At 59.5% G+C, this 26,641-nt stretch overlaps 2 protein-coding genes across 2 annotated transcripts in view; one reads left to right on the top strand and one right to left on the bottom strand.

Moving 5' to 3' along the window:
- Positions 1-660: 660 nt before the first annotated feature.
- On the bottom strand, positions 661-11,451 carry LOC130262708 (zinc finger and BTB domain-containing protein 4-like). Its single transcript, XM_056510083.1, has 4 exons — positions 11,278-11,451; positions 8,505-8,585; positions 7,423-7,499; positions 661-3,652 (listed from the first exon to the last, which is right to left on the bottom strand). The coding sequence occupies exon 4, from the start codon at positions 3,635-3,637 to the stop codon at positions 680-682; it is 2,958 nt and encodes a 985-aa protein (XP_056366058.1). The 5' UTR covers positions 3,638-3,652; positions 7,423-7,499; positions 8,505-8,585; positions 11,278-11,451; the 3' UTR covers positions 661-679.
- Positions 11,452-13,042: 1,591 nt separating this feature from the next.
- LOC130262917 (DNA-directed RNA polymerase II subunit RPB1-like) overlaps positions 13,043-26,641 on the top strand; it is an 85,628-nt gene continuing 72,029 nt past the window's right edge. The window contains 4 exon segments of the mRNA XM_056510423.1: positions 13,043-14,385; positions 17,207-17,339; positions 19,827-19,964; positions 23,002-23,174. Of these exon segments, the coding sequence (XP_056366398.1) occupies positions 14,296-14,385; positions 17,207-17,339; positions 19,827-19,964; positions 23,002-23,174 (534 nt within the window). The 5' untranslated portion in view covers positions 13,043-14,295.

The following is a 26,641-nucleotide window of genomic DNA, read 5'->3' on the forward strand; positions in this document are numbered from 1 at the left end:
AGGGGTGGGGGGGTTGGGATTTTGGGGGGGCCCCGGGATAGTGGGGGGGGCCCCGACTGCGGTGGGGGGGGAGGGGTCCCTGTAGTGGGGGAGGGGCCCCTTTGGGGGTGCAAAACGCTGCGGGGGGGGGGGGGGGGGGAGGGGCGGGCCCCGAATTTGGGGGGGAGGGGCTGCTTGGGGGGTGCCCTGTATTGGGGGGGGGGTCTTCGCTATTTTGGGGGGGTCCCTGTGCTCGTAGGGGGGGGGCTCAGACCCTTCCCCTCCCCCCCCAAATTTGGGGTGACTGGAAGCCCCTCCCACCTCCCAGTATCCCCAGTGCTGCTCCCAGTCTGATACTGGTCCCTGTGCCCCGCCCCCCCCAAAAAAAAACTTCTGGGGGTCCTATTTCTTACGAGACCCCTCCAATCAAGTTTTTGAGGACCCCAAAATCTCTGGGGCCCCCCCGCCAAAATTTATGGGGTCCCCTAAACTCTTATGGGGACCCCCGACCTCTTATAGGACCCCCCCAAACTTTTTGGGCCCCCCCAAACATTCACGGGGTCTTCTATAGGGACGCCCCCCCATCATGGGCCCCCCCCTTTTCCTCTGGGGTCCCCCAACCTCTGCGGGACCCCCCCAGCTCCTCCAGTCCCCCCCAATATGGGGCAGGGGACCCCCCCCCTCCCCCCTCCCCCACCCCTCAGGTGCCCCCCCCCGCTTTCCTCGGCCGCTCCCCTCCCCCCCCGGGGAACCCAAAACTGGGGGGGGCCGCGCTGGGGGGGAGGGGAGCGGGGGGAGGAGCCCCCCCAGACCCCCCCGCCCCTCCCCCCCCGGCCAGGAAGCCGCGCTCGGGCTCGGGGAGGACGAGGGCGAGGGGGAGGGGGAAGGGGAAGGGGTACGCGGCCACCAAGCGGGGCCCGAAGGACAAGGGGAAGCCGGGGGGGGCCGGGGGGACGCGGGGAGCCCCCCTGGGTGTCCCCCCAGGCTCTGCTTCCCCTCCCGCGGCCCGGCACAGCAGCGCCAGCGGCTGCTCCTGCACCGGGAACCCCCCCCCGGCGGTGTCACCGGTGTCACCCTCGGCGCTGTCACCGCCGCCGGTGGCACCGGGGGACAGCGGGACCCCGCCCTGAGGCGGCGGCGGCTCCTCCCTGCCCGCGGCCGGCGGGGTGTAGGCGATGACCGTGGGCGGCGCCGGTGACCCCGGCGGTGACCCCGGCGGTGACCCCGGTGCTGACCCCTCCGCTGACCCCAGCGCTGACCCTTGTGGTGACCCCGGCGCTGACCCTTGTGGTGACCCCTGCGCTGACCCCTGCGGTGACCCCGGCGCTGACCCCAGCGGTGACCCCGGCGCTGACCCCCGCGGTGACCCCCCCGCCGACCCCCGCTGCCGGTGCCGCTGGGCGTGCCGGCTCAGCGCCGCCGCCGTCTTGCACACCTTGGCGCAGGTGGGGCAGGTGAAGCGCAGCGACGGCCGCCGCCCCACCCGGCCCGGCTGTGCCGGCACCGCCGCCGGTACCGGCGCCGCCGCGGCGGCCTCGTGTCCGCGCTGGTGCTTGCGCAGCTTGCGCAGCGCCGGGAAGCTCTTCCCGCACACGCGGCACGGGTGGTGCCGCTCCCGCCGCCGCCGCGGCGCGTCCCCGTCGCCGCCGGCGTCGTTGTCGCCGTCGTTGTCGCCCGGCGACCACCGCAGCGAGCGCAGCTTGCGCCGCCAGCGCGGCTTTTTGGGGGCGGCGGCGCCGCCGCCTCCCGCCTTCCTTTTGGCTTTGTAGGAGTAGTAGGGCCGCCACAGCCGGTCCTCGGCGTCGCTGTCGTTGTCGCGGTCGCCGCGGCGCGGCTCGGCGGCGCCGTCGCCGCGCAGGTCGGTGCCGGAGATGCGGCGCTTGACGATGGCCTCCTCGCCGATGCGCACGGTGATCTGGCACAGCCCCTCGCCCGCCGCCGAGCCCGCGTACGCCGGTTTGGCCACGTAGGTCATGGTGCGGCCGCCGCCGCCGGTGTTGGCGTCGCCGCCGCCGGAGGAGTTCTGGGGGGTGGTGGCCGCGGCGGTGGCCTCGGTGGCGGCGGCGGCGGCCGCTCGCTGCGCCTCGATGTAATCCCGCAGCACCTGCTTTTTGATGGGCACCGCCGGCGTCACCGGCGCGGCCGCCGGCCCCTCGGGCACCCCCGGCGGCTCCTCGCCGGCCCGGCCGTTGTAGGCGATGACCGAGGCGGCGCCGCTGCCGCCGCGGACGATGACCGAGGGCGCGGCGCGGCCGTAGGCGATGACCGAGGCGGGCTCCGGCCGCGGCGCCGGCGGGAAGGCGGCGGTCACCGCGGCGTCTCCCGGCGTGGCCGGCGGCGGCGGCAGCGCCCCGTCGGGCACGGCGCCCTGGCTGTAGGTTTTGTAGGGCCGCTTGTGCGCCCGCATGGGCAGCAGGCGGTAGAGCTTGAGCGCGTTGAGCTTGGGCCGGTAGCCGCCGTTGGGCGTCTTCTCGGAGGCGATGAGCCCCGGGCTGATGCCGTGGAAGGCTTTTTGGTGCGTCTTGAGGTTGTAGTAGGTGACGAAGGTGTCCCAGCAGAAGATGCACTGGTAGCGGCGCTCGCCCGTGTGCCACACCTCGTGCTTGGTGCGGTACTCGGCCAGCGCGAAGACCTTGTCGCAGTAGCGGCACGGGTACTTGCGGCGCCACGAGTGGACGTTGGCGTGGCGCTTCAGGCTGGACAGCGTCATGTAGGAGCGCTGGCACACGCCGCACAGGTACAGCACCTGCCCGTCCACCACCTTCACCAGCGGCTCCTGCTCCGCGCCCGGCTCCAGCGCGCGGTGCCGCAGCAGCAGCGCCTTCTTGGCCGCTTTCGGCGCCGCCGCCGCCGTGGCGCTGCTGGCAGCGGTGGTGGCGGTGACAGCGCCGGTGGTGACAACCGCGGCGCCAACAGCGTTGTCGGCGTCACCATCCCCGTCGCGACAGCCGACCTCGTGCGTCTGCAGGCGCTTGACGTGGATGAAACTCTTCCCGCAGTGCCGGCAGCACAGCCCGCGGCGCCCGCGGTGCAGCTTGGCGTGGAAACCCAGCGCGGCCGCCGAGCTGAACCCGCGGCCGCACAACCCGCAGCGCAGCGACGACGACGGCGACGACGGCGGCGATGCCGACGCCGTCACCTCGTCGCCGCCCGTCGGTGCCGCCTCGCCGGGCCGCGCCGGGCAGGTGAGGTCCACGGGGGCGGCGGGGCCGCGGGGATCCGCCGTCCAGGCGCCGTTCGTGTCCCGCGGCGGTGGCGGCGGTGGTGGTGGCGGCGGTGGCGGCGTGGGCCCGGCCTCCAGCCCCTGCAGCGAGGGGATGCCGAGGCGCCGGCCCACGGCTCCCAGCGCCCGCGCGGCCGCCGGCGACGGCACGGCCAGGCGGGAGTTGTAGATGAAGTTGAGGACGTCGGAGAAGACGCCGGCCTGGACGTCCGGCAGCTCCAGCACCTGGGCAGGTGAGGGGCAGGTGGGCTCCTGGGCCAGCGCTCGCTTGAAGAAAGGGCTGGAGGCGGCCAGGACGTTTTTATGGGCGCGGAATTTGGTGTCCTCGGCGATGATGGTGACGTCGCAGAACTGTCCCCGCAGGCGCTGCTCGTTCAGCTCCAGCAGCAGCGCCCGGCAGTGCCCGGCGTCCGACACCTCCACGACCGGAGCCATCCCCGCGCCGGCCACCTGCGGGGGAGGGAGCGTGGGCTGGGGGTCACCCGGGTGGGTGGGGTTATGATTTGGGGTCACCTGAGTGGGTGGGGTCAGGGTTTGGGGTCACCTGGGTGGGAGGGGTCATGATTTGGGGTCACCTGAGTGGGTGCGGTCACGGTTTGGGGTCACCTGCATGGTTGAATTCTCTCTTGGGGTCACCTGGGTGGGTGGGGTTATGATTTGGGGTCACCTGTGTGGGTAGGGTCACATTTGGGGTCACCTGAGTGGGTGTGGTCACTGTTTTGGGTCACCTGGGTCCTGTCTGTGGGGCTGGATGGACACCTGGGTTCTGTTTTTGGGGTCACCTGCATGGTTGAATTCTCTCTTGGTGTCACCTGGGTGGGTGGAGTTATGATTTGGGGTCACCTGGGTGGGTGGGGTCACGATTTGGGGTCACCTGGGTGAGTGGGGTAATGATTTGGGGTCACCTGTGTGGGTGGGGTCACATTTGGGGTCACCTGGGTGGGTGGGGTTATGATTTGGGGTCACCTGAGTGGATGGGGTCACAGTTTGGGGTCACCTGGGTGGGTGGAGTCATGATTTGGGGTCACCTGAGTGGGTGTGGTCACTGTTTTGGGTCACCTGGGTCCTGTCTGTGGGGCTGGATGGACACCTGGGTTCTGTTTTTGGGGTCACCTGCATGGTTGAATTCTCTCTTGGTGTCACCTGGGTGAGTGGGGTCACGATTTGGGGTCACCTGGGTGGGTGGGGTCACAGTTTGGGGTCACCTGGGTGAGTGGGGTCACGATTTGGGGTCACCTGTGTGGGTGGGGTCACATTTGGGGTCACCTGAGTGGGTGGGGTTATGATTTGGGGATACCTGAGTGGGTGGGGTCACGATTTGGGGTCACCTGGGTGGGTGGGGTCAGGGTTTGGGGTCATCTGAGTGGGTGGGGTCACAGTTTTGGGTCACCCGGGTCTTGTCTGTGGGGCTGGATGGACACCTGGGTTCTGTTTTTGGGGTCACCTGCATGGTTGAATTCTCCCTTGGGGTCACCTGAGTGAGTGGGGTCACGATTTGGGGTCATCTGTGTGGATGGGGTCACGATTTGGGGTCATCTGTGTGGATGGGGTCATGATTTGGGGTCACCTGGGTGGGTGGAGTCACGATTTGGGGTCACCTGTGTGGGTGGGGTTATGATTTGGGGTCACCTGTGTGGGTGGGGTCACGGTTTGGGGTCATCTGTGTGGGTGGGGTTATGATTTGGGGTCACCTGTGTGGGTGGGGTCACGGTTTGGGGTCACCTGGGTGGATGGGGTCATGATTTGGGGTCACCCAGACCCCTGGTTCACTATTTGGGGTCACCTGGATCCCCTATTTGGGGTCACCCAGACACCTGAGTCTCAAATTTGGGGTCACTCAAAAATCTTGTTCACTATTTGGGGTCACCCAGACTCCTGGTCACTATTTGGGGTCACCTGGTTTCCCTATTTGGGGTCACCCAAACATCTCATTCACTATTTCAGGTCACTCAGATCCCCAATTTGGGGTCACCTTTATAAAAAGATGGGTGACCTTAAAATAGGGTCCTTTTTTTGGGGTCACCTGTGTCCCTTTGCTGGGTGGGGGTCCCCAGTTCTGTGGGTCAGAGCCCCTCGGTTCTGTGGGGTCGGGGATCCCAAAATTCTCTGGAGCTGTGGGGTCGTGACCAGGGGTCCCCCTGTCCTTGGGGTCACTCTGGGGTTTTGGGGTCACTCTGGGATTTTGGGGTCACTCTGGTTTTGGGGTCACTCTGGGTTTGGGGTTCCTGGGGGTCATTTTAGGGTTTTGGGGTCACTCTGGGATTTTGGGGTCCCCTAGTCTCAGGGGGTCATTGTGGGGTTTTGGGGTCACTCTGGGTTTGAGGTTTTGGGGTCACTCTGGGGTTTTGGGGTCCCCTTGTCCTGGGGGTTCACTCTGGGTTTTGGGGTCACTCTGAGTTTGGGGTTCCTGGGGGTCACTCTGGGGTTTTGGGGTCCCCTTGTCCTGGGGGTTCACTCTGGGTTTTGGGGTCACTCTGGGTTTGAGGTTTTGGGGTCACTCTGGGGTTTTGGGGTCCCCTTGTCTCAGGGGGTCATTGTGGGTTTTTGGGGTCACTCTGAGTTTGGGGTTCCTGGGGGTCACTCTGGGATTTTGGGGTCACTCTGGGATTTTGGGGTCCCCTTGTCCTGGGGGGTCACTCTGGGGTTTTGGGGTCACCTCTGGGATTTTGGGGTCTCCTTGACCCAGGGGGTCATTGTGGGGTTTTGGGGTCCCCTATCACTCTGGGTTTGGGGTTCCTGGGGGTCACTCTGGGTTTTGGGGTCACTCTAAGTTTGGGGTTCCTGGGGGTCACTCTGGGTTTTGGGGTCCCCTAGTCCGGGGGTCATTTTGGGGTTTTGGGGTCACTCTGGGATTTTGGGGTTCTTGGGGTGACTCTGGGATTTTGGGATCACTCTGGGGTTTTTTGGTGCCCTATCCCGGGCTCACTCCGGGGTTTTGGGGTCCCCTGTCCGGGGGTCACTCTGAGGTTTCGGGTCCCTTTGTCCCTTATCCCGAGGGTCACTCCAGGTTTTAGGGTTCCCCTGTTCCCTATCCCGGGGTCACTCTGCGTTTTTCGGGTCCCCCTGTCCCCTGTCCGGGGGTCACTCCGGGGTTTTGGGGTCCCCTGTCCGGGGGTCACTCCGGGTTTTAGGGTTCCCCTATCCCCTATCCCGGGGTCACTCCGCGTTTTTCGGGTCCCCCTGTCCCCTGTCCGGCGGCCGCTGTCCCTCGGTCCCTCGCAGCCATTTTGTGTCGCGGCCTGAGGCGGCTCAAAATGGCGGCGGCGCGGCGAGCGCGGGAAAACCGGGACCGAACCACCGGGGAGAAACCGCGGGGGGAGCGGGGTCAGAACCAACGGGAACCGCGGGGGGAGCGGGGGCAAAACCAACGGGAACCGCGGGGGGAGCGGGGGCAAAACCAACGGGAGCTGCGGGGGGAGCAGGGGCAGAACCATCGGGGGAGGAGCGGGGGTAGAACCAACGGGAATTGCAGGGGGAGCAGGGGCAGAACCACCGGGAACCACGGGGGGAACGGGGGTAGAACCACCGGGGAGAAACAGCGGGGGGAGCGGGGGTAGAACCACCGGGAACCGCGGGGGGAGCGGGGGCAAAACCAACGGGAACTGCGGGGGGAGCAGGGGCAGAACCATCGGGGGAGGAGCGGGGGTAGAACCAACGGGAATTGCAGGGGGAGCAGGGGCAGAACCACCGGGAACCACGGGGGGAACGGGGGTAGAACCACCGGGGAGAAACCGCGGGGGGAACGGGGGTAGAACCACCGGGAACCGCGGGGGGGCCCAGGGATGGACCCACAGCTCTGACCCATGGCCAGACCCACATCTGGACCCACATCTGGACCCACAGCATCACCCCCAAGCCCCAGGGCTGCCCCACAGCCCCTCCAGGGTGTCAACCCCAGCCTGACCCACGGCCAGCCCAGAGTCTGCCCTCCCAGTACCTCCCCAGTATCCCCCCAGTGCCCGCCAGTATCCCTCCAGTACCCTCCACTATCCCCCAGTACCTCCCAGTACCTCCCAGTATCCCCCAGTACCTCCCAGTATCCCCCCAGTGCCTCCCAGTGCCCCCCAGTATCCCCCCAGTGCCCGCCAGTATCCCTCCAGTACGCTCCACTATCCCCCAGTACCCTCCCAGTACCTCCCAGTACTTCCCAGTGTCTGCCAGTACCCTCCACTATCCCCCAGTATCCCCCCAGTGCCCCCAGTATCCCCCCAGTGCCTCACCTGTGCGCGGGGCCCTCATGGACTGGGTGTTGCTGCTCCGGGGGTCCTCGGGGGGGGGTCACAGCCGGCCAGGCCTCCTGGACAGGGGGGGACACCGAGACAGGGGTCACAACACCCGGATTTGGGGGTACCCGGGGTCACTGAGGGGGTCACAACAGGCGGATTTGGGGGTACCCGGGGTCACTGAGGGGTCACAACAGGCGGATTTGGGGGGTTCACAACACCCGGATGCGGGTGACAAAGTGGCAGCGAAGGTGGGGGAAGGGGATTCTCCAGCGCGACGTCACTGTCACAGCAAAGGGACGAGTGTGACGTCATCTGGAGGGGGTTGAAAGGTGACGTCACCTGGTGGAAGAGTGACGTCATGGAAGGGTTGGGGGTCAGGGTTGGTGTGACGTCATTGTCACTGACAGGGGGTGGGTGTGACGTCACTGTGGGAGGGTTGAGGATGGCATGACGTCACCACAAGGGGACACCTGTGACAACACGGGGGAGGGGGTCAGGGACAGTGTGACGTCATCGGAGTGACGTTTGGGGGGGTGTGTCACGCACAAAGGGGCGGGGACAGTGGGGGAGGAGGGGACAACCTGACGCAGCCGCCACAACCGGAACTCCACGGGGATTTTGGGGGGTGGGGGGAGGGGCAAAAGTGGAGGGACACCCCCCCCCATGCACCCCTCCCCCACCTGGGACCCCCCCCAAACTCTCCCCATCACCCGGAACAACCCAAAACCCCCCGGGGGGGGGGACCCCGAGTGTCAGCGGGGGGGGGAGGGGGATACACCCACCCCTCCCCCACCCCGTACCCCCCCTCCCCCCCCCCAGGTACCCCCGGAGCCGCCTGACAGCGGTGTCCCGTCCGTGACGTCACCGAGAGGGGAGGGGGGAGTGTCACCAACCTGTTGCCATGGAAACAATCCCCCCTCCCCCCCAGGCCCCGCCCCTTCCCGCCGTCCGGACACACCTTTCCCCTGCGGCCAATCAGAGCGCAGCGAGCGCCGGGCCACGCCCACACCCCCTCCCGCGACCACGCCCAACCGCTGGAAACGGGAGTGCGCGCGGCGCTGACGTCACGGGCTCACCTGGATGCTCATTGGCTGGGCTGGGAGTGACGTCACGGGGCCCCGTCCTGCCGCGGGCGGTGTTAAAGGAGCAGGCGGAGGCTGCGGGGGCGGGGCCGGAGGGGCGTGGTCAGGAATGGGCGTGGTCAGAAAGGGACGAGGGTAAGGGGGGCGTGGGAGTGTCACGGGGACACGCACAGGTGTGACACAGACAGGTGTGACACAGTCAGGTGTGACACAGACACCTGCACACGCACACAGGTGACACACACACAGGTGTGACACACACAGGTGTGACACAGACACCTGCACACGCACACAGGTGACACACACACACACAAAAACACAGGTGTGACACACACAGGTGTGACACAGACACCTGCACACGCACACAGGTGACACACACAGGTGTGACACACACAGGTGTGACACAGACACCTGCACACGCACACAGGTGACACACACACACACAAAAACACAGGGGACCAGACACACACCTGCACACGCAAAAACACAGGTGTGACACGCTCACAACACCTGCACACACACCGGTGTGACACACACACAAAAACACAGGTGTGACATGCCAAGGACAGGCATGAGGTACAGCCAGACAGGGACTGACAGCCACGCACGGACACACAACTGCACACGGATGTACAACCGCCCCGGAATGTTACACACAACTGCACACGGATGTAAAACCGCACATGGATACAGCACACACAGCCACACAACCATACACAACCGCACACGGATGTACAACTGCACCAGAATGTGACACACAACTGCACACGGATGTACAACCGCACCAGAATGTGACACACAACTGCACATGGATGTACAACCGCACACAGATATAACATGCACAGCCAGACAACCGCTCACAACCGCACACGGATGTGACACAGAACTGAACATGGATGTACAACCGGATATGATATGCACAGCCAGACAACTGCACACAATTGCACATGGATGTACAAGCGCACCAGGAGGTGATGCACAACTGCACATGGATGTACAACCGCACACAGATACAGCATGTATAGCCAGACAACCGCACACGGATGTGACACACAACTGCACATGGATGTACAACCACACAGGGATGTGAGACACAACCCAACACGGATGTACAACCGCACTGGGACAGCTGACACGCTCCCATAGGGTAATGCACAAGCGAACAAGCGCAGTCACACGCAGGGAGCAACAACCCGCACAAAGAACCCACAAACAACCCTCACACGGGTGCACAACCTCACACGGGCATGACACAACTGCACAGCGACACTTGACAGGCAGAGACACAACCGCCCATGGATGAACAACCCTCAGCAACCCTCACAAGGGCGCACGACTTCACAAGGACGCGACACAACCGCACACGGACGTGACACGCCCACGCAGAGGCACAACCGCACGCGAACAACCCTCACACGGATGTACAACTGCACGTGGACGCTTGACAGGCAGAGGCACAACCGCACAAGGACGTGACACACAACTGGACGTGAGCACAAAACACCCACAGGCACAGGCAGAGGCACAACCGCACGCAAACAACCCTCACAGCGTATCTACAACCGCACGTGGGTGCTTGACACGCAGCGGCACAACCGCATAGGGACACGCAACACTCACACGCACACGCAGATGCACAACTGAACACAAGCAACCCCCACACGGATGCACAACCGCATACAGGCACTTGACAGGCAGAGACACAGCCGCACAGGTACACGCGGCACTCACAAAACACACAAACAACCCTCAGATAACTCCCACACGGCTGCACAACCGCGCACGGGCACCCGACACGCAGATGCACAACCGAACACAAACAACCCTCACACGACCCCGGCACAGACGCACAACAGCGCACGGACCAACAACCAGACGCAGGCAAACAACTGGGCACGAGACTCGGCACAAACAACCGGACACGGATCAACGACTGGACGCGGACAAACAACCGCACACGGACACGACACGCAACTGTCACGCCAACAAACACCCGCGCACGGACACCACACACGGACGAACAACCGGACAGGCGCAAACAACCCCCCGAGCGCGGAAACACCCGCGCACGGCCCTGGCACACCCGCACACGGAGCTGTCACACTCACACCCGCACACCGAGCTGTCACACTCACTCACACCCGCACGGGGACACCCCCTCAGGCCCCCCCACCCCGGTACAAACACGCAGCCGCCCCCCCCCCCCCCCCCACCCCCCCACGTCACCCTTGTCACCCCGCCGGGGTTCAACCCCCCCCCCCAGCAGTGTTTTGGGGGTGTTGGGGGGTGTCGGGTGTCATTCGGGGGGGACAGAGTGGGGTCCTGGGTGGGGGGAGGGACGTTTTGGGGTCCCGGGGGGGGGGGGGAGCGGGGGGGTGTTGCTGGGGAGGCGACACTTTGGGGGGGGTCCCGGAGCACTTTGGGGGTCCCGGGGGGACACTTTGGGGGCGCCGTGAGGGTGTTTAGGGAGGGTCCGGGGGGTGTTCGGGAGGTTTTGGGGGGTGTTTAGGGGGCGGGGGGGGGGGGGGTATTTCGGGGGGTGGGCGTGACCCAGGGCAGTGCGGGGGGTGGGGGTCGCGTTCCCCCCGCCCTGGCCCTCCGTGGGACGCGGGGGTCGCGCCGGGGGTCGCGGAGCGGTTGACAGCGCGCGGGGGGTCGCGGGGGGCGGGGTCGTGGGTAGGGGTGGGAGTGGGGGGGGGGGTCCCGGGGTGGGAATGAGAAGGGGGGGGGGTCCCGGCGCTCTGCGGGGGTCCCGGGGGGTCGTTACCGGGGCCTGTCCCGGGGCCGGTGATGTCGCGACGGCGGCGGCGGCGGCGGCGGCACAAGATGGAGGCGGCGCGTTGGGCCCCGGGTGGGAGGGAGGGAGGGACCCCCCCGCCCCACGGCGCAGGGACACGGGGGGGACACGCGGGGGGACACGCGGGGGGACACCCCGAGAGGGGGGCGGAGGGGGAATATGGGGGGGGGGTGGGGGGGGACAGAGGGACGTGAGGAGGGGACAGCGGGACGTGAGCGGGGGACAACCTGGGGGGGGGGCACGGAGGGGGCACGGGGGGGACAAAACCGGGAGGGCAAAACCAGGGGGGACACGGAGGGGGGATAAAACCGGGGGGACACGGGGGGGGACAAAACCGGGGGGACAAAACCAGGGGGAGACAAAACCAGGGGGACAAAACCGGGTGGGACGAAACCGGGGGGACACAAGCGGGGTAAAAGTTGGGGGAACAGCTGGGGGGACACGGTGGGGACAAAAGCGGGGGGGACAGTCAGGGGGACATGGTGGGGCACAGGGGGACACAGGCGGGGTAAAAGTGGGGGGACAGTGGGACACGGGAACACGGGGGGGGGTCACAACCGGGAGGCAAAACTTGGGGACACGGGGGGGGCACAAGGGGACATTTGGGGGGACAGTGGGGCACAGCTGGGGGTAAAGGGGGGAGCACAGGCAGTCAGGGGGACACGGGGGACAGTTTAGGGGACAGGGGCAGGGTGGGGGGACGAGGGACACAACCAAGGACACGAGTGGGACACAGAGTGACACAGAGCTGGGGACACGAGACAGAACTGGGGACAAACCTGGGGATACAGTGACACAATCAAGGACACAACGAGGGAGAGATGGGGACAAAACTGGGGACAAAACCGGGGACACGGTGACACAACCCACACAAAACTGGGGACACAACCGGGTTACGGTGTCACAGCGCCATGGGCACAGCTGGGGACACGAGACACAGAAATGGGGACACAACAGGTCACAAATGGTGACACAGCGAGACACTGGGGACAAAACTGGGGACACAACCACGGTGGCACAACTCAAAAACGGGGACAGAGCAGTGACACGAGTGGCGACAACACCAGGGCCACAACAGCCAAGGCTGGGTGTAGCAGAGACCCTGCTGTGTGCGTGTGTGTGTGTGTTCAGCTGTCACTGTGCCCTCGGTGTCACCTCGTGTCACGTTGTCACCGTGGTGCTGGCTGTGGTGTGGGGGGTGTTGTGTGTCTGGCTGTGCCATGTGGGGCTGTGTCAGGTTGGGTTGTACCCTTGGGTTGTGCCTCAGACTGTGTCACACGGGTCGGGTTGTACCTCAGACTGTGTCACACAGGTTGGGCTGTACCCTTGGGCTGTACCTCAGGCTGTGTCACATGGGTTGGGCTGTACCCTTGGGTTATACCTCAGACTGTGTCATAGGGGTTGTACCTTTGGGCTGTACCTCAGACTGTTGTCACACAGATTGGGTTGTACCTTTGGGCTGTACCTCAGGCTGTGTCACACAGGTTGGGTTGTACCTTTGGGCTGTACCTCAGACAGTGTCACACAGTGTCACAGCCGTGTCACCCATCCCGTTACCATGCTCACCTCACTGCACGGTGACACGCACAGTCGCATCCTGCGGTGTCACACCTGGTGACAAGGGGGACGCTCCCCCCGCTCCTGACCCCCAAAATCGCCCCCTGCTCCCCACAAAACACCGTTTTCCTCCCCCCAAATTCCTCTTTATTGCCATAACTGCTCCTCCAATACTCCTCCACGACCTCCAGACACCAAAATTCTTTTTTTATTTCTCCATTTATGGCCCCCGAGTCCTTCCTGCCCCTACAGAACTCTCCTCAAACCCAACTGCGCCCCAAAACACCCCTGTTCTCCTCAAACCCCCTTTTATCTGGAATTGCCCCCACAAACACTCCTGCCTCTCTAAACACCCCTTTCCTACCCCAATTATAACCCCTTCAGCCCTACCTACAACCTTCAAGCCCTTCATTGCGCACCTCATCTCTCCTCAAATTCCCCCTTCCCGCTCCTAAAATCCTCCTCCACTCGCACCGCGCCGCCCCCGGCTCCTTCCCCACCACTCCTCCGGAGCAGGCCCCAAAGCCTCGGCCTTTCCCAGCGGCCGCAGCCGGGTCGGGAGAGCCGGGAGCGGCCGGGCCGGGCGGGCGAGGCCGGGGCTGCGCAGGCCGCGGCGGGAGCGGCGCTTCGCCCATTTCCGGCACCGTCCGTCTCTGCTTCGCTACCTTTCGTGGGATATTCGGCAGTTTCCGGGATCTTCCGCTCGCGGTTCGGCATCTTTCGATAACTTCCGCCAGTGCTTCGGCCAGTTCCGTCTCTTTCCGACAGCGTTCGGGACTCCCCGGTTAACTTCGATCATTTTCGTCACCCGCCGGTGGCCCTTCGGCGATCTCCGCCCACTTCCGTCAGTGCTTCGGAAATCTCCGTCGAACTCCGTGAATCTCCGCCAGCTTCTGAGGTCCCTCCCTCCGCCCCTCCCTCCGCCCCTCCCGCTCTCTCGGCTCTCGGGCTCGGGGCGGGCGGTGCTTTAATAATAAATTATTCATGAACCGATCCCACCGTGCTGCAAGCGGGGGTTCCGTCGGCGGCGCGTTCCGCGAGGGCTTCCCGGAGCAGCCGCTGCCTCCTTCCCCTTTTCCCGCTCGTCGTTCGCCTCACGGGCCGTACCGGGCCTCGCTTCTCCCTTTCCTTCCCGCCGCTTCTTTCCCGCGCCTCCCCCTTTTTCCTGTGGGGCGCTTGGTACGCTCCGGCCACGCCCCCACCGGCGGCGCGCGGGTGCCGAGTCTATATAAGGCGGCGCCGGTGCCTCATAGCGCTCAGTCGCGCCTTGAGCGCGGAGCGGCCGGAGCGGAGAAGGAGGAGCTCCGCGCCGGGACCTCCCTCAGGCGCCGTTTCCCCGGTGGGGATCAAACTCTCCCTCCCTCAGCCCCTCCGTGAAGGGGTCGATCCCGAGCAGTCGGAGCGGCGCGAGGCCGCGTCCCCACCGGCGCCATGCACGGCGGGCCGCCCTCAGGCGACAGCGCCTGCCCGCTGCGCACCATCAAACGAGTCCAGTTCGGGATCCTCAGCCCCGATGAGATGGTACCGGGGCCGGGGCGGCGCGGACGGAACCGCGGCGGGCGCGGGGCCGGCGGCTGAGGGCGAGCGGCGGCGGGAAATGGCGCCGGGGCAGCGAGAGCGGCGGGCGGAGAGGCCGCGGGCGGGAACAGCGCCCCCCACAGGCCCGGGGGGCTGAAGGGGCAGCGCCGAGCGGGGTCTGGGGGGGTCCCTCAGAGGCTTCGGGGACACAAACGACGCTCTGGAAGGTGTTGGGGTGCCCAGGGAGCCTCTGGAAGAGCATTGGGGTGTCCGAGAGTGGCTGAGGATCCCCTGACAGCGATTTAGCGTCCCTAGGAGTGGCTCAGGGAGACTCAGGAAGAGTTTTGGGGTCCCTGATGGTGCCCAGAGAAAAACATTGGGGTACCTCGAAAGGTTTTGGGGCATTTCAGAGTGTCCTGAAGGAGCTTTGGGTCTCTGGAGCTGTTTGTGGAGGCCTCGGAAGAGCTTTAGGCTGGTGTGAAGGAGATTTGGGGTGCCTGGAGGGTTTTAGGGGAGCTCTGGAAGAGCTTTGAGGTGTCCTCGAGGGGTTTTGGGGTCCCTGAGAGTCACTCGGAGAGCCCAGGAGAGATTTTGGGGTCCCTGGAAATTGTTTAGAGGGTCCTGGAGAGATTTTGGGGTCACTCAGGGAGCCCAAGAGAGATTATGGGTTGTTTTTAGATTGTTTAGAGAGTCCTGGAGAGATTTTGGGGCTCCTAACCGTCACTCAGGGAGCCCAGGTTGGATTTTGGGGATCCTGGGAGTCACTCAGGGAGCCCAGGTTGGATTTTTGGGGTCCCTGGGAGTCACTCAGGGAGCCCATGAGAGATTTTGGGGTCCCTGGGAGTCACTCAGGGAGCCCAGGTTGGATTTTGGGGATCCTGGGAGTCACTCAGGGAGCCCAGGTTGGATTTTGGGGTTCCTGGAAGTTGCTCAGGGAGCTCAGGAGGAATTTTGGGGATCCTGGGAGTTGCTCAGGGAGCCCAGGTTGGATTTTGGGGATCCTGGGAGTTGCTCAGGGAGCTCAGGTTGGATTTTTGGGGTTCCTGGGAATTGTTCAGAGAGCCCAGGTTGGATTTTGGGGTCTCTGGGAGTCGCTCAGAGAGCCCAGGTTGGATTTTGGAGTCCCTGGGAATCAGGGAGCCTAGGTTGGATTTTTGGGGTTCCTGGATATTGTTTAGAGGGTCCTGGAGAGATTTTGGGGATTCTGGGAATTGCTCAGGGAGCCCAGGAGAGATTTTGGGGTCCCTGGAAATGGTTTAGAGAGTCCTGGAGAGATTTTGGGGTCCCTGGCAGTTGTTCAGGGTTGGGTTTTGGGGTCTCTGAGAGTTGCTCAGGGAGCTCAGGAGGAATTTTGGGGTCCCTGGGAGTCACTCAGGGAGCCCAGGAGAGATTTTGGGGTCCCTGGAAATGGTTTAGAGAGTCCTGGAGAGATTTTGGGTTTCTGGGAGTCGCTCAGAGAGCCCAGGTTGGATTTTTGGGGTTCCTGGGAATTGCTCAGGGAGCCCAGGTTGGATTTTGGGGTTCCTGGGAGTCACTCAGGGAGCCCAGGTTGGATTTTGGGGTTCCTGGGAATTGCTCAGGGAGCTCAGGTTGGATTTTGGGGTCTCTGAGAGTTGCTCAGGGAGCCCAGGAGGAGTTTTGGGGTTCCTGGGAGTCGCTCAGGGAGCCCAGGTTGGATTTTGGGGATCCTGGGAGTCACTCAGGGAGCCCAGGTTGGATTTTGGGGATCCTGGGAGTCACTCAGGGAGCCCAGGTTGGATTTTGGGGTTCCTGGAAGTTGCTCAGGGAGCCCAGGAGGAATTTTGGGGATCCTGGGAGTCACTCAGGGAGCCCAGGTTGGATTTTGGGGTCCCTGGGAATTGTTTGGAGAGTCCTGGAGAGATTTTGGGTTTCTGGGAGTCACTCAGAGAGCCCAGGTTGGATTTTGGAGTCCCTGGGAATCAGGGAGCCTAGGTTGGATTTTTGGGGTTCCTGGATATTGTTTAGAGGGTCCTGGAGAGATTTTGGGGATCCTGGGAATTGCTCAGGGAGCCCAGGAGAGATTTTGGGGTCCCTGGGAGTCACTCAGGGAGCCCAGGTTGGATTTTGGGGATCCTGGGAATTGTTTGGAGAGTCCTGGAGAGATTTTGGGTTTCTGGGAGTTGCTCAGAGAGCCCAGGTTGGATTTTGGAGTCCCTAGGAATCAGGGAGCCTAGGTTAGATTTTTGGGGTTCCTGGATATTGTTTAGAGGGTCCTGGAGAGATTTTGGGGATCCTGGGAATTGCTCAGGGAGCCCAGGAGAGATTTTGGGGTCCCTGGAAATGGTTTAGAGAGTCCTGGAGAGATTTTGGGGTCCCTGGCAGTTGTTCAGGGTTGGGTTTTGGGGTCTCTGAGAGTTGCTCAGGGAGCCCAGGAGGAGTTTTGCGGTTCCTGGAAATTGTTCAGAGAGCCCAGGTTGGATTTTGGGGTCTCTGGGAGTCACTCAGGGAGCCCAGGTTGGATTTTGGGGATCCTGGGAGTTCCTCAGGGAGCTCAGGTTGGATTTTTGGGGTTCCTGGAAATTGTTCAGAGAGCCCAGGTTGGATTTTGGGTTTCTGGGAGTCGCTCAGAGAGCCCAGGTTGGATTTTTGGGGTTCCTGGGAGTCGCTCAGAGAGCCCATGAGAGATTTTGGGTTTCTGGGAGTCGCTCAGAGAGCCCATGAGAGATTTTGGGGTCCCTGGGAGTCACTCAGGGAGCCCAGGAAGAGTTTTGGGGTGATGGGGGAGGGTCACTTGGGGTTTTTTGGGGGGCCTGTGGCTGGATTTGGGGGGTCCCCGTGCCTCAGTCTCCCCGTGTCCCCCCAGAAACGGATGTCGGTGACCGAGGGGGGCATCAAGTACCCCGAAACCACCGAGGGGGGGCGCCCCAAACTGGGGGGGCTGATGGACCCCAGGCAGGGCGTGATCGAGAGAACGGGGCGCTGCCAGACCTGCGCTGGTGAGTGGGGGGTCCTGAACCCCAAAATCCTCCTGTGAGGGGGTCCTGAACCCCAAATCATCCTGTGAGGGGGTCCTGAACCCCAAAATCCGCACAAGGGGGGTCCTGAACCCCAGATCATCCTGTGAGGCGGTCCTGAACCCCAAAATCCGCACAAGGGGGGTCCTGAACCCCAGAATCCTCCTGTGAGGGGGTGCTGAACCCCAAAATCCTCCTCTGAGGGAGTCCTGAACCCTAAAATCCTCACAAGGAGGGTCCTGAACCCCCAAATCCTCCTGTGAGGCGGTCCTGAACCCCAAAATCCTCACAAAGAGGGTCCTGAACCCCAAAATCCTCCTGTGAGGGGGTCCTCAACCCCCAAATCCTCCTCTGAGGGGGTGCTGAACCCCAAAATCCTCACAAGGGGGGTCCTGAACCCCAAATCATCCTCTGAGGGGGTCCTGAACCCCCAAAATCCTCACATGGAGGGTTCTGAATCCCAGATCCTCCTCTGAGGGGGTCCTGAACCCCAAATCTTCACCAGGGGGTCCTGAACCCCAAATCATCCTCTGAGGGGGTGCTGAACCCCAAAATCCTCCTCTGAGGGGGTCCTGAACCCCAAATCATCCTCTGAGGGGGTTCTGAACCCCAAATCCTCCTCTGAGGGGGTCCTGAACCCCAAAATCCTCACATGGAGGGTTCTGAATGCCAGATCCTCACCAGGAGGGTCCTGAACCCCCAAATCCTCCTGTGAGGGGGTCCTGAACCCTAAAATCCGCACAAGGAGGGTCCTGAACCCCAGAATCCTCCTGTGAGGGGGTGCTGAACCCCAAATCCTCCTCTGAGGAGGTCCTGAACCCCTAAATTCTCCTGTGAGGGGGTCCTGTACCCCAAAATCCTCACAAGGGGGGTCCTGAACCCCAAATCTTCACCAGGAGGGTCCTGAACCCCAAATCATCCTCTGAGGGGGTCCTCAACCCCCAAATCCTCACATGGAGGGTTCTGAATTCCAGATCCTCCTCTGAGGGGGTCCTGAACCCCCAAATCCTCACAAAGAGGGTCCTGTACCCCAAAATCCTCCTGTGAGGGGGTGCTGAACCCCAAATCCTCCTCTGAGGAGGTCCTGAACCCCCAAATTCTCCTGTGAGGGGGTCCTGTACCCCAAAATCCTCCTGTGAGGGGGTCCTGAACCCCCAAATTCTCACATGGAGGGTTGTGAACCCTAAATCATCCTCTGAGGGGGTTCTGAACCCCAAAATTCTCCTCTAAGGGGGTGCTGAAGCCCCAAATTCTCCTGTGAGGAGGTCCTGAACCCCAAAATCCTCCTCTTGGATTTTCGGAGTGTCCCCAGTGGGATTTTTGGGTGCCCCAATGGGATTTTTTGGGGTGTCCCAATGGAATTTTGGGTTTTCCCCAATGGGATATTTTGGGGTGCCCCAATGGGATTTTTTTGGGGTGTCCCAATGGAATTTTGGGTTTTCCCCAGTGGGATTTTGGGGTGTCCCAATGGGATATTTTGGGGTGTCCCAATGGAATTTTGGGTTTTCCCCAATGGGATTTTGGGGTGTCCCAATGGGATATTTTGGGGTGTCTCCAATGGGATATTTTGGGGTGCCCCAATGGGATATTTTGGGGTGCCCCAATGGGATATTTTGGGGTGTCCCAATGGGATATTTTGGGGTGTCTCCAATGGGATATTTTGGGGTGCCCAATGGGATATTTTGGGGTGCCCCAATGGGATATTTTGGGGTGCCCAATGGGATATTTTGGGGTGTTCCCAATGGGATATTTTGGGGTGTCCCATGGGATATTTTGGGGTGCCCAATGGGATATTTTGGGGGTGTCCCCAATGGAATTTTGGGTTTTCCCCAGTGGAGTTTTGGGGTGTCCCCAATGGGATATTTTGGGGTGCCCCAGTGGAATTTTGGATTTTCCCAATGGGATATTTTGGGGTGTCCCAATGGGATATTTTGGGGTGCCCCAGTGGGATTTTTTTGGGGGTGTCCCAATGGAGTTTTTGGGTTTTCCCCAATGGGATATTTTGGGGTGCCCCAATGGGATTTTTTGGGGTGTCCCCAATGGAATTTTGGGTTTTCCCCAATGGGATTTTGGGGTGCCCAATGGGATATTTTGGGGTGCCCCAATGGGATATTTTGGGGTGCCCCCGTGGGATTTTTTTGGGGGTGTCCCAATGGAGTTTTTGGGTTTTCCCCAATGGGATATTTTGGGGTGCCCCAATGGGATTTTGGGTTTTCCACAATGGGATATTTTGGGGTGTCCCAATGGAATTTTTTTGGGCTGCCCAGTGGAGTTTTGGGGTGTCCCAATGGGATATTTTGGGGTGCCCCAATGGAATTTTTTTAGGGTGTCCCAATGGGATATTTTGGGGTGCCCAATGGGATATTTTGGGGTGCCCCAATGGGATATTTTGGGGTGCCCGGGATATTTTGGGGTGTCCCAATGGGATATTTTGGGGTGTCCCAATGGGATATTTTGGGGTGCCCCCAGGGAACATGACAGAGTGCCCAGGTCACTTTGGGCACATCGAGCTGGCCAAGCCCGTGTTCCACGTGGGGTTTCTGGGGAAGACGATGAAGATCCTGCGCTGCGTCTGCTTCTTCTGCTCCAAGCTGCTGGTGGACTCGGTGAGACCCCAAAACACCCGGGGGGACCCCAAAAAAACCCGGGGGGACCCCAAAAACCAGCCCAGGAATGAGGGGAACCCGAAAAACCAGCCCAGGAATGAGGGGGACCCCAAAAACACCCGGGACCCCAAAACTCTGGGGGGACCCCAAAACCCGGGGGGACCCCAAAAACACCCGGGGGGACCCCAAAAAAACCTGGGGGGACCCTAAAAACCAGACCAGGAATGAGGGGAACCCCAAAAACCAGCCCAGCAATGGGGAGGACCCCAAAAACCAGCCCAGGAACGGGGGGGGACCCCAAAAACCAGCCCAGGAATGGGGGGGGACCCCAAAAACCAGCCCAGGAACGGGGGGGGGACCCCAAAAACCAGCCCAGGAATGAGGGGGACCCCAAAAACCAGCCCAGGAATTGGGGGGGACCCCAAAAATCATCCCAGGAATTGGGGGGACCCCAAAAAGCAGCCCAGGAATGAGGGGGACCCCAAAAAACCCGGGGGGACCCCAAAAACCAGCCCAGGAACGGGGGGGACCCCAAAACCAGCCCAGGAATGGGGGGACCCCAAAAACCAGCTCAGGAACGGGAGAGACACCAAGAACAAGCCCAGGAATGGGGGGGACCCCAAAAAAACCCGGGGGGACCCCAAAAACCAGCCCAGGAATTGGGGGAGACCCCAAAAACCAGCCCAGGAATGAGGGGAACCCCAAAAAAGCAGCCCAGGAACAGAGGGGACCCCAAAAACCAGCCCAGGAAGGGGGGGGGACCCCAAAAACCAGCCCAGGAATGGGGGGGACCCCAAAAAAACCCGGGGGAACCCCAAAAACCAGACCAGGAATGGGGGGACCCCAAAAACCAGCCCAGGAATGAGGGGGAGACCCAAAAACCAGCCCAGGAATGAGGGGGACCCCAAAAACCAGCCCAGGAATGAGGGGGAGACCCAAAAACCAGCCCAGGAATGAGGGGGACCCCAAAAGCCAGCCCAGGAATGGGGGGGACCCCAAAAACCAGCCCAGGAACAGGGGGGGACCCCAAAAACCAGCCCAGGAATGGGGGGACCCCAAAAACCGGCCCAGGAATGGGGGGGACCCCAAAAAAACTCGGGGGGACCCCAAAAACCAGACCAGGAACAGGGGGGAACCCAAAAACCAGCCCAGGAATGGGGGGGGGGACCCCAAAAACCAGCCCAGGAATGGGGGGACCCCAAAAACCGGCCCAGGAATGGGGGGGACCCCAAAAAAACTCGGGGGGACCCCAAAAACCAGACCAGGAACAGGGGGGAACCCAAAAACCAGCCCAGGAATGGGGGGGGACCCCAAAAACCAGCCCAGGAACGGGGGGGACCCCAAAAAAACCCGGGGGGCAGACCCCAAAAACCAGACCAGGAACAGGGGGGACCCCAAAAACCAGCCCAGGAATGAGGGGGGACCCCAAAAACCAGCCCAGGAATGAGGGGGACCCCAAAAACCAGCCCAGGAATGGGGAGGACCCCAAAAACCAGCCCAGGAACGGGGGGGGACCCCAAAAACCAGCCCAGGAATGAAGGGAACCCCAAAAACCAGCCCAGGAACGGTGGGGGGACCCCAAAAAACCGGGGGGGACCCCAAAAACCAGCCCAGGAATGAAGGGAACCCCAAAAACCAGCCCAGGAACGGGGGGGACCCCAAAAAGCAGCCCAGGAATGGGGGGGACACTCAGGGAGGGGGTTTCGGGGGTTAATTGGAGGTGACAAAGTTGGGGTGACACCAAGAGGTGACAAAGTTGGGAGACAAATTAAGTGGAGGTGACAAATTTGGGGACACCAAGAGGTGACAAATCAAGGGGAGGTGACAAAATTTGGGGACACCAAGAGGTGACAATGGGGGGACAAATCAGGAGGTGACAAAACTGGGAGCAAACAACAGGAGTTGGGGGACACAAAATTTGGGGTTTGTGGGAACCCAAAATGACATTTCCTGACCCCAAAATAACATTTTATGACCTCAAAATAACATTTTATGACCTCAAAATAACATTTTTTTGCCCCTGAAATGACATTTTACGACCCCAAAATGATATTTTATGACCCCAAAATAACATTTCATTCCCCCCAAATAACATTTTACGACCCCAAAATGACATTTTATGACCCCAAAATAACATTCCCTTCCCCCAAAATTACATTTCCTGATCCCAAAATTCCATTTCCTGCCCCCAAAATGACATTTTATGACCCCAAAATAACATTTCATTCCCCCAAATAACATTTCCTGCCCCCAAAATTACATTTCCTGATCCCAAAATTCCATTTCCTGCCCCCAAAATAACATTTCTTCCTCCCAAAATAACATTTCCTCCTCCCAAAATGACATTTTACGACCCCAAAATAGTTTCCTCCTCCCAAAATAACGTTTCCTCCTCCCAAAATAACATTTCCTTCCCCCAAAATGACATTTTACGACCCCAAAATAACATTTTATCACCTCAAAATAACATTTTTTGCCCCCAAAATCGTTTCCTCCTCCCAAAATAACATTTCCTCCTCCCAAAATGACATTTTACGACCCCAAAATGACATTTCCTAATCCCAAAATTCCATTTCCTGCCCCCAAAATAACATTTCCTCCTCCCAAAATAACATTTTACGACCCCAAAATGACATTTTGTGACCCTAAAATAACATTTCCTCCCCCCAAAATAACAATTTCTGCCCCCAAAATAATATTTTTTCCTCCCAAAATGACATTTTATGGCCCCAAAATAACATTTTATGGCCCCAAATAACATTCCCTTCCCCCAAAATAACATTTCCTTCCCCCAAAATGACATTTCCTGCCCCTAAAATAACATTTTCTTCTCCCAAAATGACATTTTATGACCCCAAAATAACATTTTATGGCCCCAAATAACATTCCCTTCCCCCAAAATTCCATTTCCTGATCCCAAAATTCCATTTCCTGCCCCCAAAATGACATTTCCTGCCCCCAAAAATAACATTTTACGACCGCAAAAATAACATTTTACAACCCGAAAATGACGCTTTACGTCCCTAAACAAACATTTTATAACCCCAAAATCAAGGACATCCTGGGCAAGTCCAAGGGGCAGCCCAAGAAGAGGCTGAGCCACGTCTACGACCTGTGCAAGGGCAAGAACATCTGCGAGGGGGGCGAGGAGATGGATCACAAGTTCGGGGTGGAGCAGCCCGAGGGCGACGAGGACCTCACCAAGGAGAAGGTGGCACCCCAAAAATCACCTTGGGGACCCAAAAATCACATTGGGGACCCAAAAATCACCTTGGGGATCCAAAATTATCCTTGGGGAGCTCAAAATTATCCTTGGGGACCCAAAAAATCACATTGGGGACACAAAATTCACCTTGGGGACCTCAAAATTCCCCTTGGGGAACCCAAAATTCACCTTGGGGACCCAAAAATCACCTTGGGGACCCAAAAATCACCTTGGGCACCCCAAAAATCACCTTGGGGACCCCAAAATTTACCTTGGGGAGCTCAAAATTATCCTTGGGGACCCAAAAATCACCTTGGGGACCCAAAAATCACCTTGGGGACCTCAAAATTCACCTTGGGGGCCTCAAAATTACCCTTGGGGAACCCAAAATTGCCCTTGGGAACCTAAAAATCACCTTGGGGACCCCAAAATTACCCTTGGGGACCTCAAAATTTACCTTGGGGAACCCAAAATTACCTTGGGGACCCAAAATTACCCTTGGGGACCCAAAAAACACCTTGGGGATCCAAAAATCACATTGGGGACCTCAAAATTGACCTTGGGGACCCAAAAATCACCTTGGGGACCCAAAATCCCCTTGGGGACCCCAAAATTACCCTTGGGGACCTAAAAAATCACCTTGGGGGACCCAAAAATCACCTTGGGCACCCCAAAATTCACCTTGGGGACCCAAAAATCACATTGGGGACCTCAAAATTGACCTTGGGGACCCAAAAATCACCTTGGGGAACCCAAAATTACCCTTGGGGACCTCAAAATTCACCTTGGGGACCTCAAAATTCAACTTGGGGACCCCAAAATCACCTTGGGGAACCCAAAATTATCCTTGGGGACCCCAAAAATCACCTTGGGGACCCCAAAAATCACCTTGGGGACCTCAAAATTCACCTTGGGGACCTCAAAATTACCTTGGGGAACCCAAAATTCACCTTGGGGACCCCAAAATTATCCTTGGGGACCCCAAAATTATCCTTGGGTACCCCAAAATTACCCTTGGGGAACTCAAAAATCACCTTGGGGACCCAAAAATCACCTTGGGGACCCAAAATTTACCCTTGGGGACCCCAAAATTTACCCTTGGGGACCCAAAAACCACCTTGGGGACCCAAAAATTCACCTTGGGGACCCAAAATTACCTTGGGGAACCCAAAATTATCCTTGGGCACCCCAAAATTATCCTTGGGGACATCAAAATTACCCTTGGGGACCCAAAAATCACCTTGGGGACCCAAAAATCACCTTGGGGACCCCAAAATTACCCTTGGGGACCCCAAAATTACCCTTGGGGACCCAAAAATCACATTGGGGACCTCAAAATTCACCTTGGGGAACCCAAAATCCCCTTGGGGACCTCAAAATTATCCTTGGGCACCCCAAAATTCACCTTGGGGACCTCAAAAATCACCTTGGGGACCTCAAAAATGACCTTGGGGACCCAAAAATCACCTTGGGGAACCCAAAATTATCCTTGGGGACCTCAAAATTACCCTTGGGGACCTCAAAATTACCCTTGGGGAACCCAAAATTATCCTTGGGGACCTCAAAATTACCCTTGGGGACCTCAAAATTACCCTTGGGGACCCAAAATTCACCTTGGGGACCTCAAAATTATCCTTGGGGACCCAAAATTCCCCTTGGGGACCTCAAAATTATCTTGGGGACCCAAAAATCACCTTGGGGACCCAAAATTACCTTGGGGACCCCAAAATTCCCCTTGGGGACCTCAAAATTCCCCTTGGGGACCTCAAAATCCTCCTTAATGGCCCCAAAATTCCCCTTTGTGGCACAAAATCCTAATTTGTGGCATAAAATTCCTCTTTGTGGCACAATATTCTTCTTTGTGGCCCCAAAATTCCCTTGGGCACCCCAAAATTCACCCTTGGGGACCTCAAAATTCACCTTGGGGACCCCAAAAATCACCTTGGGGACCTCAAAATTCCCCTTGGGGACCTCAAAATCACCTTGGGGACCTAAAAATCACCTTGGGGACCCCAAAATTACCTTGGGGACCTCAAATTTACCCTTGGGGACCCCAAAATTGCCCTTGGGGACCCAAAATTCACCTTGGGGACCTCAAAATTTACCTTGGGGACCTCAAAATTACCCTTGGGGAACCCAAAATCACCTTGGGGAACCCAAAATTACCCTTGGGGACCTCAAAATTACCCTTGGGGACCCAAAAATCACCTTGGGGACCCAAAAATCACCTTGGGGAACCCAAAATTATCCTTGGGGACCTCAAAATTCACTTGGGGACCCCAAAATTCACCTTGGGGAACCCAAAATCCCCTTGGGCACCCAAAATTTACCTTGGGCACCCAAAATTCACCTTGGGGACCCAAAAATCACCTTGGGGGACCCAAAATTACCCTTGGGGACCTCAAAATTCACCTTGGGGACCCAAAATTCACCTTGGGGACCCCCAAAATTACCCTTGGGCACCCCCAAAATCACCTTGGGGACCCCAAAATTGCCCTTGGGGACCCCAAAATTCACCTTGGGGACCCCAAAATTCACCTTGGGGACCCAAAATTCCCCTTGGACACCCCAAAATTCACCTTGGGGACCCCAAAATTCACCTTGGGGACCCAAAATTCCCCTTGGACACCCCAAAATTTACCTTGGGGACCCCAAAATTACCCTTGGGCACCCCCAAAATCCCCTTGGGGACCCAAAAATCACCTTGGGGACCTCAAAATTCCCCTTGGGGAACCCAAAATTCACCTTGGGGACCCCAAAATTACCTTGGGGACCTCAAAATTTACCTTAGGGAACCCAAAATCCTAATTTGTGGCCTCAAAATTGCTCTTGGGCACCCCAAAATTCCCCTTGGGGACCTCAAAATCCTCCTTAATGGCCCCAAAATTTCCCTTTCTGGCACAAAATCCCCCTTTTTATCCCAAATAATCTCATTTTCTCCCCATCCCCAGGGCCACGGCGGCTGTGGCCGCTACCAGCCCATTATTAACCTCAATAATTCCCATTTTTACCCCCCAATAACCCATTTTTAACCCATTTTTATCCCAAATAATCTCATTTTTCCCTCATTTTTAATCATTTTCTCCCCTCCCCAGGGCCACGGGGGCTGCAGCCGCTACCAGCCCATTATTAACCTCAATAATCCCCATTTTTTCCCCATTTTTTCCCCATTTTTTCCCCATTTTTTCCCCATTTTTTCCCCATTTTTCCCCATTTTTTCCCCATTTTTTCCCCATTTGTTCCCCATTTTTTCCCCATTTTTTCCCCATTTTTCCCCATTTTCAACCATTTTCCCCCCTCCCCAGGGCCACGGAGGCTGTGGCCACTACCAGCCCATTATTAACCTCAATAATTCCCATTTTTATCCCCCAATAGCCCATTTTTAACCCATTTTTAACCCATTTTTAACCCATTTTCTCCCCATTTTTAATCATTTCCCCCTCCCCAGGGCCACGGGGGCTGCAGCCGCTACC

This window comes from Oenanthe melanoleuca, chromosome 25 (genome assembly GCF_029582105.1).
Source record: "Oenanthe melanoleuca isolate GR-GAL-2019-014 chromosome 25, OMel1.0, whole genome shotgun sequence".
NCBI lineage: Eukaryota > Metazoa > Chordata > Aves > Passeriformes > Muscicapidae > Oenanthe > Oenanthe melanoleuca.